At 41.0% G+C, this 19,930-nt stretch overlaps 2 protein-coding genes across 4 annotated transcripts in view; one reads left to right on the forward strand and one right to left on the reverse strand.

Moving 5' to 3' along the window:
* The window catches only part of LOC122868985 (MBT domain-containing protein 1-like), a 28,609-nt gene extending 18,881 nt beyond the window's left edge, over positions 1-9,728 (forward strand). The window contains exons 18-20 of one of the 3 annotated variants that reach the window (XR_006376214.1): positions 139-1,654; positions 7,782-7,927; positions 8,036-9,728. Coding sequence is in view for 2 of the 3 variants with exons in the window: in XM_044181504.1 (XP_044037439.1) it covers positions 139-248 (110 nt within the window). In the remaining variant the exon portion in view is untranslated. Of the gene's footprint in view, positions 1-134; positions 7,633-7,781; positions 7,928-8,035 lie in introns of those variants that run through there. The other 2 variants (XM_044181505.1, XM_044181504.1) reach the window with 2 other exon arrangements.
* On the reverse strand, positions 9,500-15,934 carry LOC122869007 (nucleoside diphosphate kinase A-like). Its single transcript, XM_044181534.1, has 5 exons — positions 15,780-15,934; positions 13,486-13,618; positions 11,870-11,971; positions 11,086-11,198; positions 9,500-9,781 (listed from the first exon to the last, which is right to left on the reverse strand). The coding sequence occupies exons 2-5, from the start codon at positions 13,600-13,602 to the stop codon at positions 9,664-9,666; spliced, it is 450 nt and encodes a 149-aa protein (XP_044037469.1). The 5' UTR covers positions 13,603-13,618; positions 15,780-15,934; the 3' UTR covers positions 9,500-9,663.
* Positions 15,935-19,930: the final 3,996 nt, after the last annotated feature.

The following is a 19,930-nucleotide window of genomic DNA, read 5'->3' on the forward strand; positions in this document are numbered from 1 at the left end:
GCCATATAAATAAAAGTGAACTGAATGTGAGGATTTGCTGCTTTTCTGTGTCTTATATAATACTAAATTCAATTTTGGGGGATTTGCGCTGTTGGTGAGACAGAACAGTCGTCCTAAATGTCCTCTTTGTTTCTGCAGGTTCGCAGATTAAAGAGCAGAGCTCGGAAGGGACAGCGTTATCTTCTGAAAGGACTGAAACGGAAACCAACGGATCTTCTGGAGAATTCTTCGCCAACCAGGACCACTAGGCCTCATCCATCGCTCTCCTCCACGCCTTTATCTCTCCATCCATCTGTTTCTAGAAATACGACTTTCAGTCCTCATGAAATCATCTACTGTGATTATATCAGATTTTTTATTTTTATATTTTTTGGACACGCTTTAAACCTGCTACACGTTATTAGCGAAATGACGGACTTTGCTTTGGTCAAAACCCCTTTTTTTAGCCTGTGTGAACGCGGCATATTGGGCTTTAGTGTCCATCCGACCCTGCCGACCTCCCTCCATCTCAACATCCGTCGCTTTCACTCCGCAGTCTTTCTCTCGGTGCCCGGTCAGACCAGAAAATGGCACCGCAAAATTCATCCGCACAAAATATGCACGAAACTCTAGCTTGTGTTGAAAGCTTGGTGGTGAAGTCAGGGGCATTTTACTAAGTGGCAAAAGGTAAACTCCCCCCCCAGAAGAGTTTACCTTTTACCACTTGGTAGATATTTTTTTAGACCCATTATATTTAAACTGACTACTTTAAGGCCAATAAAAAATAACGCATTTAGCATTTCCCCACAAGATGTTTTTTCCTAAAACCTTTAGATCCTCATGTTGGGAAATCTTTTCCAGACAATAGAATTGAACAGGTAAACTAAATAAATAAAAAAAATATGAATAACTTGGACCCTTGACCTCAGTATGCTTGTTGGCAATACTGTAGCTGGCAAGCTAACTGTTAGCTAGCTGGGAACGTTCTAGTGCTAGCTAGCCACAATAGCCCACCAGGCTAGCTGGCTGCTAAAGAGTCAGGAAGCTGGCTAGCTCTGCAGTCTAGATGTTTAATACCAGCCAAATGTGAGTGAATTCTTGCTGAAGGTGTTTTATCAAATATTCTTCTACTGTATTGGTGCATCCACTTCGTCAGAAGACATCACATTTGTCTTTGTTCATCGTTACTCTGTTCCAAAAATCAGTTTAATCAGAGCTAGTGTTCTTGCTTATCATTGCGTTTTGTTCTAAAAGTCTGTTTAATCTGTTTATTTGAAGCTTCAGGGCTGTAGCTGGGAACATGCTAGCACTAGCCAATAGGCCCCCAAGCTAGCTAGCTTGTCAACTGCCAACTAGGAAGCTAGCAAGCTTAGTTGCTAACAGGATAAAATCGCTGTAATTTCTTTTGAAATGAATTGATTTTGAGCTGAAATTTCACTGTCATTAATGCTGGTCTGACCACCGGGCCCTTATTCTTTATTTCCCAAATTCCTTCTTGTCACTTCCCTTTTTTGTCTTTCCCAAAAACAAAATACCCTTTCACAGTGTTGATTTCACAGCCGCATGGGGGAAAATATCACTACACGCTCTTAGACTCTTCTGAATGAGCAACAAGGGCGAAGAAGACCAGAATACAGAAACAAATAAAGATAAAGAAGAAGATGAAGGCGGGCAGGTACGTCCACGACAGTAGCATTACGCATCTTTGGTTCCTCTGAGAAAAAAGTGTTCGGGGGGGAAAAGACATCTCGAGAAAACTTTTGTATGATGATTTTTTCAAGATCTTTGTTGTTTGTACGTGTTCACGTGGTGTGTTCGAGGGTCAAAACTCTTGACGTAATAATAATAATAATAATACTGGATGCTGTGTAATGTCATGTTGAGATTAGCAGTCATTTAAAAACTTTGTATGTATGTGCGTGTGAGTGATAATGTGCGTGTGAGTGCTGTGGTTGGGATTCTGGATTGACGAGTTGTCAGAACGCCACGAAATGAGAAACCAGCTAACAAGAGCCACAGCCGTTACTGTTTTTGTTTTTTGAACCAGTGCTAAAAGTCTGCGTTGTTACAGAATCATGTTCAGCAGGTTACAGTATCTGCAGTTGGAACTGCATTGAAATTAACTGCGTTAATCTCTTAGCTAAAGTACTTTGTTACCGTGTGTTCAGCATCAATTTGGTGGGAAGTTTCAAATCAGCCAGACGTGAGTGAAATTTGGCTGAAGGCGTTTTTATCAAGATTCTTCGCTACGTCCTCTTCGTCAGAAAATAACACGCATTTTGTTCCAAAAATAAGTTCAATCATAGCTACAGGGCTCTGTCAGAGTAACTGCAATAAATAAATTTCCAAACAATTGCAATAAGAGATTAATGTAGGTCCGAGTATTGTGTTAAAATTTTCAATACTGGTGCCAATTTGATACTTGAGTTTCAGGACCAATGCCAAAATGGTTCAACTCCTTATTATTTGATACCATTTTATGCTCTTTTTCCGCATTTACCGAAAAGTCGAACTTTTCAAATACTTCGCTTCTCGTTAGCTCAGTTAAAGGAACAAAAATTCACAGATAATTCAAGTGTAGCATTTGCCTCCTAAACCACGTCTCTGTTTATACTCTACTAACAGAGAACTGGTTATATAAAACTGGATGTTAGCAACACAGCTAACAAGTTACGCTAGCTTCCACTATTTTTGACTCCCCGGCACTCACTTCCCTCAAAGGTTCAATTCAATCCAGTTTTATTTATATAGCACTAAATTCATAAAAGAAGTTATTTCACTGCACTTTTCCTATACAGCAGGTCTAGACCGAACTCTTTATAATATTATTTACGGAGACCCAACAAATCCCACCATGAGCACTTGGCCACAGCGGCAAGGAAAAACGTCCTTTAAGAGACAGAAACCTCGGACAGAACCAGACTCAATGGTGGGCGGCCATCCGCCGCTGCCGTGTTAAGTTAAACACACAAGTCAAGACGGCTTGCTATTAGTCAACGCCACAAATATGTGTGTCAAAGTTCACCACAGTTGATCTCGACTCGAAAGATTCATGCAGATTTACTCCGTGAAATTTGGCCGTTTCGAACGCTGGTGGGAACCGGCCTTGAGTCTGTGTTTTATTTAGACAAAGCTTGTGTTCTGACAAAAACCTTTAACATTTAACAACTTTGGCTTCTTCTGTTCAATGAAAAAACGGTTTTGTAGAAAAACATAACGAAAATATCATTGGTACGTTGGTTTCAGTACTGAAACTCCAGTGTCGTCTGTATTTTTTTTCAGCTCTGTCGTCTGTCAGTTATCAGAGAGAGCTGATTTTCAATATAGTGTCACAGATCAGTAAGCAATGAATGAAGACAAATGCTAAAGTTTTACATTTATTTTATTTCTTTTTTTTTTGCCGCTGCAGTGTGAGGTTAGAGAATCCCGCTCCTGACTCAGTTAAAGTTCCCCATTTTGTTTTTTAAATATCTAACTGAAAGTTGTACTGGGATGTTCCCAGTATTCACCAGTGTGTTTATACTGGGCAGCTCAGTGGCTAGATGTGTGGAACTGTATGAATGTGAAGCAGGTTGTTGACGAAGAAATTATATGAGTCAGACTTCCCTCGATAAATAACAGAACACTTCTTGGACTTTGTTCAACAAGTTAATAGTACTTTAACAGCTAAGAGTAATTATGTACGTCTTCACATGCTAACTATTGATACCTCACAAAAAGTTTATTAAATAATGATTAAAAGAATCTTTAGCATTTAGTTGGAAAACAAAATGGTATAATATGGTAAAAACAGATTATTTAAAAAACACTGAAGAGTATATTTGATTTAAAACATTCTAATAATAAAGATTATCACATTCTTAAAAACTGGTAAATATGTAACAGGTGCGTAATAAAGTAAGAAAGTTAATTGAGCTACAGGTTCACAAAGAAAAGAGAATAAATACGTGTTTCAAATTTAACACGACAATATTAATATTATACAAACAAATATTTAGACTTAAGTTATGTATCACCTATGAGAGGACATTGCATTCACGGTAGAAAAAAAGATGTTATTTCGTATTTATAACTTCCGTAAACCGTAATGACTTCATACTTTCCCAACTGCGTTAGCACGTTAGCATGCATTTTAAACATATTTTAGATATTTACATGCTCATGTTTAGCATGTAACATTTAGCTGGATAAGATAGTCATATTACGATAGCGTACGACGAAGAATTATTCAAGAATGCATTTCTTGTTTTGGTGCAGGGCTATGGTTTCTGCACCTTTTTGCTGCTAACGTGTTCATGCTAACATGCATAGTGACTAGGGCTGGGCGATATGGCTTATAAATAATATCGCAATATTTTTAGGCTATGTCGCGATATATGATATATATCTTGATATACACATTTTCTCTAAAATAAATATAATTAAATAAACATACCGTAAATTCTCAAATTATTATGTAGCGGTGCTACGGCGTCTTCTTGTACTCCTCGCAGCAGAGTTGCTCCAGACTGGGAACAGCTAGCTAGTTAGCAGCTTCGAATCAGGCTAAAGTCAGTTAAAACCGGAGGCCTCCCAAATACGTTTTGGAGCTGCGGAGCTGGAACCGCGTAATCAGCGCGATCAGATGATTGATCACGTTTTCTCTTGTGATTATTTTTTTTTTCTTTCTGCCTCAGCGAAACAAATCAGTCATAAAGTTAGCTGCTAACTAGCTAGCTGTTCGTAGTCTGGACCAACTGCTCAAAGAGCAGAAGACGGCGTAGTGACGTTACATGAACAGAGATCTTTTATTTCTTTTCTGTGGCAGCAAACACAACACACAGCCTTTCACTAACTATTATACTGCAACCTGAGCTTATCTACACACTTCATGGCTGACTAAAGTATCGTAACGTTAACTACCCCTCAGCGCCGACCAGCGGAAACACTGAAAACTCGAATATGAAGATATGGTCATCTGCTATATCGCACATTAATTAATATTCGAATATATATCAAATATATTTAAAATATTTCCCAGCCCTAATAGTGACATGCTAACATTTAGCATATTGGCAAGTTAGCATTCTGCGTTAGCCTCCATCTCACAGCTGTGGCTGACAGCTGACAATTTAAGGCAAGGCTATTAGTTTATTATATTAGATTTTCAGGTATCATCGTGTAGAAAAATGCTGCAAATTTCAACCCGCAATGTGCTTTAACCAGAATCATTAGGTTTCATCGTCTTGGGAGCACGAATGTAATACATTTCATGGCAATCCACTAAATGTTGAGACACAAGGCAACATGACTAGATTGAGCTCGAACGTTCGACAAAAGAAATTCTCAACCCAGGGTCCAACAGACTTGTTTTCATTTCATTTTACATGTGTTGGTGTTGACGGTAACAGCTCCACCAGCGTCAGTATCACTTGATTTAAATCAATCTGTGATGTTCAGTGTTAGTTTTGTCTGTGTACATATGTCAAGGGTTTATATAGACAATAAGATGGCAGTAATGTGATTTTATAAATGCCGTGAGGGATTTTTTAATAACAATTTTGAATGTGACTATTCCCTAGTTTGTGTGCATTTGATTCAAGCCCTAGTCCCACCCCTTTTTTGTGTCTCTGGACACTGACTTGTTGTCAGTAGTTTGCAGTAATGATCAAAACCTCTTCAGCATCATCAGCGATGATACTCTCTCGCTTTGCAGTTCGCACTAGGTTATGGAAGTTTTTAGCTCGACGACTATTAGTAGCTTATAGCTGATAACCAAATTCTTACTGGCTTGTAAAGCTGGGGGCCATCTTGTTGAGGGGTGGGGCCAGATAAATGGCAGTAGTAAGCGATTTCATATTTTCACAGCCTTTATTTATAAAAAAAAATATGGGATCTTTAATATCTCATCATTTTTACCTTCGTGAGTATTTTTGTTTTTGTCATTTCTAAATTTTAAACATTTTAGTTTTCCTTTCTGGACAGAAATGAGCTTCCATACTAATCTAATCTAACTGCCAGTTTTCCAGGAGGGAAAAGCACGACGATAACGCACAAATTAAGTGTTACAGGGCTCGCAGTGTATAAACTTGAGTGCGTGTGTGTGTGTTTTAAACTCATCAGTGTGTGCATGCATCCGTCTGAGTATCTTGCACACTAATCTAGTAGATGTTTTTCTAAATTTCACACTCGTTACTCGCACTACTGTGTGTTGTCCGTTTGTGTTTGTTGTCCTTTTGTACGTGAATCTCCAATAATGTCAAACTGTCTTATTTGTATTATGGTGCTATCTATTGATGATATATACACATGTGAAAAAGTTTCTATGGAATGATTTTGAGAGACTGTCTGAGACCCTGGTGAGGAAGTTGTATTTTGGACGCAGCTGTTTGCGACAAATTTTGTATATGGAGAAAATGATTGATGTGTGTTAAAGGTGAAAATATCCCAGTTTAAGGATCCATGTATGCTGTGACGCGAGTTGATGATTTAAATCCTTGAATTCGGCGATCTTCCTCGTCAGTTTGTGATGTTTTGTATGTCAACGAAGGGAAGGACGACTTCGTGGCTTTCGTAGGTTTTCTGTGGGTTTTAAAGTGACTTACTGAAGTCGCAGTGTTTTCTTAGACTGTGGTTTGGGACCCAAAGACAAAAAATAATGTTTTAATGCGTCTGGAAGATCAGCTGTGGTTGCTTTTCAGTTTTTTTTAGACCAAACCAAGACTGAAACCAAGACCGGATCTGTTACTTAATATGTGTACAAAATTCCAAGACTGGAACAAAAAACAAGTACAAAGATAATTAAGTCGAGGTTATGAGCTTTATGTCCTGAGATTAGACGTCTTGGATAAATTTTGGGCTCAAAATTGGATTGGGTACAAATGTTTGGACCAATCTAAGACTGGATTGGATACAAAACTGGATCAGGTTTGAGTTTATTATCTTGAGATTAGAGGTCTTGAATCGGCCCCAAAACAAGATAATGAAATCACGATGACAGAAAACTTTTAACTTGACATAATGAAATAATTCATGAACCTGACAAAACTATTAGCAACCACGTCCGCTCTCGGGTTGGGCTGCGTTTAGTAACATTATTTGAATTTGATCTTCCTTTGGTGCAGCTCTCATTTTAAAACAGGCAAATAATCAAGCTTTTGTCTTGTGTTTTCTTGCTGTTACAGACGATTGTCATCTGTAAATGTTTGACTTTGCAGTACTTCACAGGTAGCCTTCAAAACATGCAAGACAGAGCCAACAAAAAACTGAAAAGAGAATTTTCATTAAGCTAAAGTTTGCAGAGCCAAACCCAGACTGATTTTATTTATTTATATTTTAAATACATGTGCTATTGGATAAAAAAAGTTGAGATTTGAATCTATTTGTGTCCGATACTGTTAATGTCCATTTGGTCCACATGTTTCGTGCTGTGAACACGATGTTAACTGAGCTCTTATCAACACATACAAATGTTTTAAAAAATCTATATATAGATATAAATCTATATACTGTAAGTGTATGACAAAAGAAATGTACTGATATAGTTATGTACTGATCTTAACTTTCATTAAGCTTTTTTTTAATACATTGTGCAATTTTTTGGCAGCATGATTGTGAAGAAATTATTACATTTAGATGACTCCTTTACATTTTTTATGCAATAAAAAATTATGGGAAAAAAGCTGTTGAGACAAAATAATGATTTTTGGAGTTTTATTTTTTTTGCTTATAGCGTGCATTATATGTTTAATAGTTTATTTGTTTTGTTTAGTTCATTTTAAAAACTAAATACTGTACAAAATGACATTTCCTTGCTGTTTCAGAGGCCTTTTCACCCTGTCAACAGCGGAAAACACTGATAACTGGTTTATAGTTTATATAAAGCGATACATACTGTTTGACACAAAAAATGTATCGTGTAAACCAGGCTGTCCAGACGCTAACCGGGAGCAGCTAATTAATTACAGAGGTAAGTGTGACTATCATCAGTAAAGCTGCATTATCGAAAGTCAATACTTCACAACAGTTAACGTTTCAAAGGTGTAACCTCTTTGCTCTGTCTGCTCCTCACATTCAGGCCTCTAAAAGGGAATGAGTGTCAGTTCATCAGCAGACAGCCTGGATCTGGTTCTGGATCTGATCCTGATGTGTTTCCCTGAGCTCAGCAGGGTCACCGGATGTTTGGGATGATTCGGTCAGCTGCTGAGGAGGGTAGGATTCAGCTGATGGTCCTGTTTGAGTCAATTTTTCATTTGGAGCCAAATGACCGAAGCTACCATTACTGATATTCAGCCAGTAACGTGTAGATTTACCCCTCCGCCTTCGAAAAGAATTTGAAAGTCATACAAGAAGACGTGTGATACACACCCAGTGTTTTTGGCCCACAAGCAGTTAAACTTTGATGTTGACATCTCAAGATAATCAGATTCTACAGTGGATTCATATCAATGAGGTAAAATAAACCAACTCAGTCCCACATTCACCGTCCGGCTGCCCCAAATACTTAATTAGCACCAAATGTGGATTAATCCACCGTTGAAAATAGTCCCCAACAAAAGCACTATTACCTCCTGTTTGAATAATGTTTGTTAAAAACTACAGTGTCCAGCTGTTTTAGGAAATCACTGAGCCTTTTTTAAGCACATTTTCATGCTAACATGCCATCATTAGCATCGCGTATGTCTGAGACAGATAGTGTTAGAGGAACCCTGTCATCGACTCAAGTGTTGGACAGGTGGAATTTTTTGACCGGTTGCTGGTGCCAAATAGAAAGTCAAGTGATCATTTAATTGTCTTATTGCCAAGGCTTCAGAGCTAAATGCTAACATCAGAATGTTAACATGCTCAAAATGACAATGCTAACATGCTGATGTTTAGCAAGTATAATGTTTACCATGTTCACCATCTTATTTTAGCGTGTTAGCATGCTAACATTTGTTCAGCTGAGGCAGATGGGAATGTGATTAGTTCTGCAGGTATTTGGTCATAAACCAAAGTGTTGGACACGTTTAAATCTTGACCTGATGATGATGGTTTTCATGTTTGTCAATTGATTTTATACACAAGCCTAGTGTTTTGGGTAGATGTGAAATCTATCTCCCAAGTTTTTAGCTTCACGCCAGCTGTCGGCACCTCATGGTCCGTGACGTGTTGCCAATCCGTCCATGGCTAAGATAGTGAACATCGTAAACATTATACCTGCTAAACATCAGCACGTTAGCATGCTGATGTTAGCTTCACTGCTGTGAAGTACAGCTTCTCAGAGCTGCTAGCTGTGGACTCTTTAATAACAGAATATAAGACGGTGTAGTCCCTCATTCGTCCAGGAGTGTTCTGTCATAGAAAAGGTTTCAGTCGTAGTCGCCTGGACGCTGTTTTCAAATTCAAGATGTTTCGGCTCCCATCCAGAAGTCATTCTCAATTGTGAAAATGGTCTGAGAACTCAGAAATGTAAGCTACTCTGTGTTGCTTAACAGAATATATTAAAACTGTTAACAGGAAAATAACTTTTAGCTACACAGAAACACTCAGACTGTGCCAGTTGTTGTTAACATGAGGCTTTATTGATAAGTGCTACATGTTTTGGATTGATTAGTGAAGACCAAGTCAGAGGATCGACTGCAGGGAAAACAGGTGTGACGGGGGTGGGTGGGTGGATGGGTGTCGTCCAGTTGGGTGTAGTTTACAGGTTGATGATTGGCCGGTTTACTCGTACAGCCAGGCCTGGGCGCAGGGGGTGTAGGCGACGAACTCCTCATCCTTGAACCACAGGCCGACCTCCATCTTGGCATTCTCCACAGTGTCGCTGCCGTGGATGATGTTCCTGAGAAAACAGAGGAGGAAGGTTAGTGGAATAATCGATGGATGGACGTCAGTGAGCATTATAATGGGATCAAAACTGAATTTATTTAACTGTAAAAGGGCAAGTATATTCTTAAAAGGACCCTGATGTTGGCTTTGCATATGTTAGCTCATTAAATCAGTTTAATTTAATTCCTTCAGTTCATTTCTAGGAAAATCAATTTGCTGCAGATTATGGAAGGCCATTAACTGCCATAGTGTCAAATCAAATTGCTGACTCGTATTTTATAATTTAAACTTTAAAAAAAGTCATAATTTTGATTTAGTATCTCATAATTTTGACATACCATGAGTAGTTAAATTTTTGTAATTTCTACCATTTTATGTAGTGGAAATGTGCTTCCACAGCAAACAGATAATCCATCAACCAATATTATTGTCAGGCTAAGACTCTATACTTATATAGGAATGTCCGAGGTATTTAATAATTCACCTGTTTGACAGGAATAGTTCTAAGTTACAACGCAAATAAAGATTTTTTTACTTACAAACCATTTAAGCACATGTGCTTAAATGTGATATTTTATTCATATTTACCATCACATGGATGAACCGAATCATTAAAATAAAAACTTCTACTTATGACACTTGTGACATTTCACTGCTCATAATTTAGTCCATTTAGGACATTTTAAATGCATGAATTAGACTTTCAGCGGATTATAATCAGTCGGTGATTTATTAATTGTTGGGGTGGGGGGGGGGCAATGGGAGCACACCACGACTACATGTTGCTACTTGTTTCTTTGATCATGAAGGTGACTAAATAGGCTACAATATAGTATTAGAACTGAGTATTTATAGGATATAGTTTAGAGAATATTATAGATCCAAGACGAAACTGACAGAAGGGCGGGGCTGAGAGAAAAAGGCGCAATTACAAATCCGTCTGCTACTTCAGCACCGCGGACAGCGGCATGGATTTATCAATACACAGCACAGTTATTGATATCTCAGAGCCATAGATTCTAACCTGCACAAACAAAGGATCAATCAGTCAGACTAGACTAACACAACCCGTCTGCTCTGCACTCTCTGCTGCTAGGGGATGGAGACGGGGGGATGGGATCCCCCTCAAATTGCCTACTGAATAAAACAAGAACCTAAATTCTTTCTCAGTTTGATTTGTGCAGATTGTGGGCTGATTTTTATTTTTGCTAATAACTGAATGATACAAAATTTACAGCACGTTTATCCTAAAACAGATAAAGTGCAGTGTGGACGACTGTTTGACAGGTGTGTGTGTGTGCGTTAATGTCTGCTCACCTGCCGATGTTGATGCACAGGTCTCCACGGATGCTGCCGGGCTTGGAGTCAGCGGGGTTGGTCTCACCCAGCATCATCCTGGCCAGCTTCACAATGTTCTGACCCTCCCACACCTGTAAACACATGAACACACCTGTGTGGTCAGGGAGGTATCAGGATACACGTTGCTAATAATCAGACTGAATGTTCATTTCAGTCGACACAGAAGATCTTCTTCTGTTTCTCTGCGAGGGTGAGATGTTCAGATGGATATCAGTCTCATGTCTGTCTGACAGAACTGGAGTCAGGATGGGGTTAGCCTAGCTTAGCAGAAATTAACATAATTTTCTCTCTGTACAGGCTGCCTTTAGGTTCTATTTTCCACAAACATGTCCTCTTTTATCCGTCGCTACGCTGATGATCTGATCCTGTTCACCATCTTGTAAATTGCATTTACATTTTCCTGATAATACTTAAGGATCTGAATACTTCCTCCACCACTGTCTAGTGGTTAAGACACATACTCAGAGAAACGCTGTTGAACTTCTCAGGAATCTAAAATAAGAGCTGTTTCATCATGCGAGCGTCCTGTTAGAGGTAGCGACCTCTCGGTATGATCACACATCCTGACTGTGTTCGACTCCATGAAAGGAGAGAGACCTTGAAAACCAAGAGGGTGTGAAGAGGGAGAGAGCGAGCTGGCGAAATGGAAAGAGATAAAAAGAGAAAGATATCTGACTGACAGGAGTGCCAGAGATGTGCAGGATGTGTGTGTGTGTTTAGTGTGTATATGTGTTTGTGTTACCATGGCGAGGACGGGTCCAGAGGACATGTATTTGCACAGTCCAGCGTAGAAAGGCATGTCCTTCAGGTCCAGGTAGTGCTTCTTCATGTGGTCCTCAGAGGCCTAAAAACACATAAAATAGGACACATTAATACAAATAGACAGCGGAGCTAAGTACTAAGTGCATATACTTAAGAGGTACTTTTACTTTTTACTCCACGTATCTGACAGCTGGAGTTACTGGTTACTTTAACTGTAAGTGTTTAACCACTTGATGTGGGTGCAAACAGATATAAGGACCTTTTTAATGTATTTGTCAAAAACGCTAACTTCTACTGTGAAGCGTCCATAACTGGCATAAAGTTATATAATAATATAATAAAGTTTTAAAGAGTTTCACCTCAATAAAGTATTTCTGATTCTGATTAATAAGTTATTGCTAACACGGCTGCAATCTGAAAGTTTAAATCTTCTTCTTCTGTTTCTCTGTGAGACGTTCAGATCTTGTAAATTACATTTCAGAAGATTAATTTTCTTTTCTTTTTTAAACTTTAACATTGGTTTGTTTTCACTCTGATCATCTTGAACCTCAGTTTGAGTTTCATCCTCTACTGCATGTAGATTATTAATCCGCAGAGACACCGGAGGTCACGTCACTGTGGGATTAACACCACACACACACACACACACACACACACACACACACACAGCGGACAGCTGGGAATACCTACACTGAGTGTGTGATAGTGATACGAGTGTGAGTCCTTCAGTGTAGCTGCAACATTCAACAGCTTAACAGCTGTCATCTGTTCCTGTACTTCTATCTTTGTGAGGACCGATGCTCAGACTTTGAGAGTGATAAAGGATTAGGGTCAAATTGTTCAAAATACACCGTGAAGTCAGTCCCACCTGGTTGGTGCACTGATTCACGTGTATTCTTTTAAATCCCAGAAACACTCGAGTTACCCGGCAGGTGACCTCTGACCCTCTGGGGGCTCACTGGTGTCTATATTTGTCTGCCACAGAAGGTAACACCTTCACTTCCTGTCTGTTCTGCTCACATGGAAGCAGCTGATTGGCTTTTAGTCAGTGGTGGAATTTCACCAAGAACATTTCCTCAGGTACTGCAGTATTTCCATTTTCTGCCTCTTCCTGCTTCCACTCTCCTCCATCTCAGAGGAAATATTGGACTTTTTCCTTCCCTACGTTTGTCTGACGGCTTCAGTTACTTTACAGATCACAGCGTTTCATCCCCTTCCCGTCCGGTGGAAACCTCGTATCTCCAGGTGTTTGTGACGAGCTGAAGGATGAAGAGTTTCCTTCATGTGCTGAGGAAACTCCTCCTCCTCCTGAAGCTGAATAAACTCTTTAACCCCCCCTCGGATCAGCTGGGAAACGCATCGTCACAGAGCTGAAAACAGGCTGTTTCTCTGATACGTGGTTCTCACAGGACGGCGACGCTACAAACACGTGATGGTCTTATAGACCATGATGCATTGCTGCAGATGAAAAGTACATTTAGCTGATAACACTCACATACTTTTACTGCAGTATGTTCAGCGTGGTGTCAGTACTTTGATCTTTGCCTGTTTTAGAGTTTCTACATTAAAAACATCAGTAGCCGTCGTCACGGTTACCTGCATGAATTTGGCGGCGACCAGCCTGAAGCCTCTGTGCTCGAAACGCTTGATGATCTCGCCGCACAGACCTCTCTGGACGCCGTCGGGCTTCACAGCAATGAAGGTACGCTCCATGTCTACTGAGAGAAGGCTGCAGACAAACAACACCACAGAAGAAGAAGACACTGTTTTAATCAGCCACCGTAATGAATAATGAATAATGTAAGAGCTACGAACGTGTGGGAATGTGTGTAATGAAGTTAAGATCTCACAGATCACCTGAATCCTCTCCTCTGCCAGCAAAGGAAACCCTTCATGACCTACATGCTGAACAGCGTCTGCGGTCCGTTTAGGTTGGACAAACTAAACGAGCTTTTAAAGATCCTGAACACAAAACATGGACATTACGCTAACAGGCTAACCACGGATCTGCAGCGTCATTAAAGGTCCAAAGTGTCCAGGAACTACTGAACCCACAGGAACTAAACTAGGAACTAAAGATCCCTGTTTGTCCGAACGCCACGCGTTTGTTTCCCCGACAACAGCAGCTAAAGCATGAAACTCTGGGTTCGGTGCTGCGGGGGGAGTCCGATTGCTTTGGAGGGGACTGGATGAAACCGAACAGAAGCAGGAGAGTTATGAAAAGCCCGAATATTTAAAGAAGATTTGAATTTCTTTGTGTCCAACAAACGAGGAACCGGCTCCAGGATCAAAACCCAGATTGTTCTTTAAACAAACGTACTTGTTTTTTTCCTTCAGAGCAGATGTTCAGATGTTGTTGCTGAGTTTAAAATATCTCGTGTCGGTTTGTTCGTTTTCCCCTTCCCGCTGCCTCACAGGAGTGTCTGAATTTAAATTAGTTCTTTAGCTATTCTGCACTTTTTCTCCTTTACTTTCTGCTTCATGTTGAAAATGCCACATTTCAAGTCGTCCTGTGCAACGAAGTTCGGCGTCATCACTCCATCGTGTTTCCTGTATAAAGATCATATGGAGTCACTGCTCATTAAGGAAACTGTAAACCCGCACGGCGTTCGGCTGAAGGTGAAATCGAAGCCGGACGGCGGTTTCTTCTCTCTCAGCACGGAAAACCATCCGCTGCAAGACGACACCGGCTCGTAATGTCGGACAAAGCTTGGGCCGCCGGGCCGGCTAATTTTACCGCCTGCTGGTCTCTGCTGTTGTGAAGCTGAGACGCAGTGGAAGCAGGTGGCTCCGGCAGGAATTCAGGCTGAGAGAGCGGAAAACCCCGAGGAGGCCGCTCTACGCTGTCAGAAACGCCAGCGGGGATGTTTCTCAGAGTATAATTAGGATTCAGGGTCGCATATCGAGGTTATGTTCTGCTGATTTATCAAACCGAATCCTGCGCCGCGTCCTTTCGTTGTCCCCCCGGAGGATAAACCCTAATACAGTTGGCGGCCCTGCAGAGCCGCCGCCAGGCCTCCGCAAAGATCCAAATCCAGCTGGCAGATTTCCAATAACTTTATTGAGCACTTTATCACGCTCCTCAGAGGGCCGACTCTGTGGACGCCCGAAACAAACAAAACGTCTCCCAGCGGCCCTGAGCGCGCTGCAGCCACAGAAAACGTACGAAAACGAAGAACGACTTCTACGAAGACATAAAAAAAGGAGGGGGAATTTGTGATTTTGGGCTGCATGAATAGAGCTGACACGACGACATAGTTTCTGACCCCGTTACTGCGTTTGCATTCAAACGGGATTATTATTCCCAACGTTGGTAAGAACGACTTCTTCGGCAGAAATAACGTGAGCTATGACGAGACGCGAGTGAGGAAATGTGTTTTCTGTAAAAAGGGTCGGTTTTATTTTAAGCTTGTGGAATTATTCCATACGTGTTTCCTACGTGTTAACCTGTGAAAAATTCAGGTTTGTGCAGGAAAGATTAGAAACTTTTAGCTAAAATGTGGAACCTAAATGCACGTGTAACTTTCAGTAAGCAGCTATTTTCTCTTTGTGCCGTTCTGAAAAACACAAAACTTACAAATACTTTTGGGCTCGTTCGCAAGTTTGAATTTTTTTTTTTTTTTAAATTCATTTCTGAGTGTCGTCTCCCAAGATTGAACGAAATTAAATCTGGTTCCGTATAAATGCAAACACAAAATGACCGCCTGGCCTCCGTCTGCAGTTTGGTCGTCGATCGCTGCACATGTGCAGGAACAGACAGCTGATTGGAGCAGATCTGTGGCGTTTGAAATTTATTTTGAGTGGTTTTATAGCCAGTAATTAAAATTCAAAGTGATATAAGCTACTGCTATGTACTGTGTGTGTGTGTGTGTGTGTGTGTTGATATCTACCTTGGTTTCGGGTTGAGGAGAACTTGTGAAGACGAGCTGCGGGGATGCGATCACCGAGGCCGAAGAGCTGCAGTGGAGCTCTATTTAAAGGCTTTACTGTGTGTGTGTGTGTGTGTGTTAGTGTGTTGGGGGGCGGGTTGTGTGTGTTCAATATGATCTGTTCACCCCTGCACAGTGTGTGTGTGTGTGTGTGTGTGGGTGGGTGTGTGTCTATCCTTTTGAGGACCCATGTCAGTTTTAGCTCTGCAGAGAGCAACACTGGAAACTGAAGACGTTTTGTAAAAGCTTCTAAAAATGTCCAACAATGTCCCTTTTTTACCTTTTATTATTACTTATTACTTATATTATTACACTGTTTTATTATACCGTATTATCATTATCAACCGGTAAACACACTTGGTACTTCACACTTGTTTTATTTTATACTTATACCCACCTGGTGCTTCATGTATCTGACCTGGATTATATATTTTGCTAGTACTTCCTCCTGTGTGCGCTGACGTGACAGCGAGCTGCTGGAACAGAGTTTCCCTTCAGGATCAATAAAGTATTTCTGATTCTGAAAAAGGGACATTTTTGAAAAGTTATGTCACTGACGCTTTTGGAAAAAAGCTGTTTTCTAATATTGACGACAGTTTCAGAAAGTGAGGACATTTCTTTTGGGGGGGGGGAAGCCCTCAGATCTGCACGAGTATCACCATGACGATCCCGTTGTTTCATTCAGTTCAGTTAACCTACAAACACTAAAACATAAAGCTGCCTCTCGTTCCCCTCGTGTTGGCACGAGCAGGGTCTTCTAAATACTACGGCACCCATGATCCTCGGCGTCCGTTGGGCCGAGAAGACTCGGAGCTCATTTACAGATATTCAGAGCAAAACATCGACATTTTGACGTACTAAATCAACATTACGAGAAAACTACGTCGTCATCTTGTCCTTTTTGACTTTGAGCTTTGTGTCCATCGGTGCTGGACGGACACATGAAGGGACTGACACAGCAGGAGACCCGAACACCTGATATCTGAGCGAAGCAGCAGATGAAAGAGTTTAAAGTGAGGGCAGAGCGCGGCGGTGCTGACCTGGCTGAGCCTGAGCCGAGAGCTGGGGCTAATTACGATATTCAGGATATCCATTACAGCGCAGATACTGTTTTGTCAGTTAGCTTGTGGCATCACGTGAATAAACTGAAGAGGTAAAACCCAAAACACAGTCCGTCTGAGTTGCTATCAGCACTGATTCAAACGAACCTGCTGCACTCCGCCTTTGGATAATCGTCACAGAGTGCAGGAGAAATAAAGTATCCACCGACTAAATGTGTGTTTTAATAACTTTGTTTTCTATCACATAACTTTGTTTTGCTGTCAGTCAGTCTCTACTACAGTTGCTGCATACTGAAAGCAATACAACAAATCAGTTTACAACTTAATACATTTAGCCTAACTATGGCATTTAAAGGTAGCTAAACCACCAAATCCAAAGCCGAGGTAGCCGCTACTGAGATCTGCAAGCTAGTTAGCTTTAGCAGGACTTTAGCTGGGATTTTCTCCACCGTGATTGGATTTAACCTCTTTAACTTCTGTGGAACGACTGTGATATCAAAATGTTTTTCATTTAAGGATAAAAAGGCAGGGAAATATCAATAAGGAAGTTTTGTTTTAGCTTTAGCTAAGGCTAGCAATTACCAGCTAGCCTTCACTTGATTTAGAGCTATTATATTATATACAGTCACACACACTTGGGAAATCTAATCGCGTTACGTCTCTCAGTCAGTGTGTTGGCGCCGCCATGCTTTGCCCTCAGTTTAACCTGCTGCTTCACTCCGATATCAGGTGTTCACCTGCAACAGACAGGTAACTGTCCGTTATTGGACGTCAAGTCTCAAGTCAAGAGGTCAAGATTCTGGTTTAGTATCAAAATTTTGTCGTAGGAAGTCAAACTGTTGGTGTGTCTTTGTTTCTACCACGCCTAACTTTTCACGGAAATGCCTCACTGAAAAACGACTTCAGAACTACGATTCCCAGAGAGCATTGCTGTAAGAAACATCCAATCAGAGAGCTTCAGATTCTGTTGCCGTGCACAGCTGATCTTTGTGGATAAATTTAGAAATTTGAATCAACTGACTGTTTGCTGAGCCGAGCGCGGCCCGTAGTTACTGTTGCTACCTGTCAGTCTCTTTATTTACAGTTTCCATTGATAACGGTGCAGATTCACCATCAAAATTCATAGTAATTTATGAAACAATGGCTCCTTGATTTCAGATAGAAGTAGACAAAAGCAACTTCTCATTTTTCTCGGCTGAAAACTGTTACTAGCTATTAAGCTAACATTAGCTCCATGAGTTGGTTGAAAACGTTGTCCCCGGTTGACTTTTTAATGTTTCCACCTGACTCATTTTAAAGCAAGAACCCTGTAAAAGTTGATGATTACATAGGCCTACACAATATCATGCTAACAGACTGAGGCTAAAGCTAACAGGTCCCAGGTCTTGATAGCACGATAACAGACTGAGGCTAAAGCTAACAGGTCCCAGGGCATGATAACACGCTAACAGACTGAGGCTAAAGCTAACAGGTCCCAGGTCTTGATAGCACGATAACAGACTGAGGCTAAAGCTAACAGGTCCCAGGGCATGATAACATGCTAACAGACAGAGGCTAAAGCTAACAGGTCCCAGGTCTTGATAACATGCTAACAGACTGCGGCTGAAGCTAACAGGTCCCAGGTCTTGATAACATGCTAACAGACAGAGGCTAAAGCTAACAGGTCCCCGAAATCTACTTAAGTATTGTAATGTTACGCTACTTTATACTTCTACTCCACTAAAAAGTATTTTTTATTTGTTTTATTTTTGTTAAGAGCTTGAACTTTACCGGCACAGTGGGTGCTTTTACTTTTATGCTCATTTTGCGGATAATAACGTACTTAAATAAAAAGTTGAATGCAGGACTTGTGATGGAGTATTTTTAGGATCTGAATACCCCCCGCAGTTAACAGGTGTAATGCATTACGTAAGTGGGGGTGTCATCCTGCACCTGTTATAAAATAACTGAAATCGGACTGAAACACAAACACAGCTGCGGTCTTGCAAACACACTCCACTATGTGTCTTTAATCTGAAGCCCCAACCTTCACCCTTCCCCCAAATTTGACCCTAAATATAAACCTTCTCCTAATCAGGGATGGAAAGCTGCCCTCCCAGGGGGGACGCTGGTCTACAGTCCTGTGGGGAGGGGGGGGCCCTTATCAGCTGAAATTAAAAAACACCTCCCCACCCCCCTCACACGCACGCAGTCGAGACTTCAACCCATCTTACGTTGCAGTGCATTTGGACCGCAGGAACCTGCACGGACACAGCTGCGTGGCCTCTAGTGTTACTGATCCGTTCTCCTGCTTTCACTGCAGAAGAAACGAATCCTGTCGAAATCCAGGAAGAGTTTGCGCACGCAAATCTACCAGAGAGCTGCTTCAAGTCCGTCGGTTCAGGCATTCAGGATGAAACGCAGTAACTAAGTACATTTACTCAAGTACAGTACTTAAGTACAAATACGAGGTACTTGTACTTTACTGCAGTATTTCCATTTTCTGCCTCTTCCTGCTTCCACTCTCCTCCATCTCAGAGGAAATATTTTTCCTTCCCTACGTTTGTCTGACGGCTTCAGTTACTTTACAGATCACAGCGTTTCATCCCCTTCCTGTCCGGTGGAAACCTCGTATCTCCAGGTGTTTGTGACGAGCTGAAGGATGAAGAGTTTCCTTCATGTGCTGAGGAAACTCCTCCTCCTCCTGAAGCTGAATAAACTCTTTAACCCCCCCTCGGATCAGCTGGAGAACGCATCGTCACAGAGCTGAAAACAGGCTGTTTCTCTGATACGTGGTTCTCACAGGACGGCGACGCTGCAAACACGTGACGATCTTATAGACCATGATGCATTGCTGCAGGTTAAACTGCCCAACAGTATATAAAGCAGTTAAAATGAGCTCAACCTGAAACATCTGCAGCAGTAAAATGCAACACACACATGAATGCAGCAGGAATATGAATCCAGAAACATCAGATATAATAAAACACTGACAGGAAGCGTTTTACTGATAATACTTCATACTTTTACTGCAGTAAGCTTTTGAATACTTGTAATGGAGTATGTTCAGAG

This window comes from Siniperca chuatsi, linkage group LG21 (genome assembly GCF_020085105.1).
Source record: "Siniperca chuatsi isolate FFG_IHB_CAS linkage group LG21, ASM2008510v1, whole genome shotgun sequence".
Lineage (NCBI taxonomy): Eukaryota > Metazoa > Chordata > Actinopteri > Centrarchiformes > Sinipercidae > Siniperca > Siniperca chuatsi.

Coding starts and splice junctions, on each gene's coding strand:
- LOC122869007 (XM_044181534.1), bottom strand. CDS start 13,602: ATGGAGCGTACCTTCATTGCTGTGAAGCCCGACGGCGTCCAGAGAGGT. Junction 11,972..13,485: donor TCGCCGCCAAATTCATGCAG/GTAACCGTGACG, acceptor ATGTGTTTTTAG/GCCTCTGAGGACCACATGAA. Junction 11,199..11,869: donor CTGGACCCGTCCTCGCCATG/GTAACACAAACA, acceptor ATGTGTTTACAG/GTGTGGGAGGGTCAGAACAT.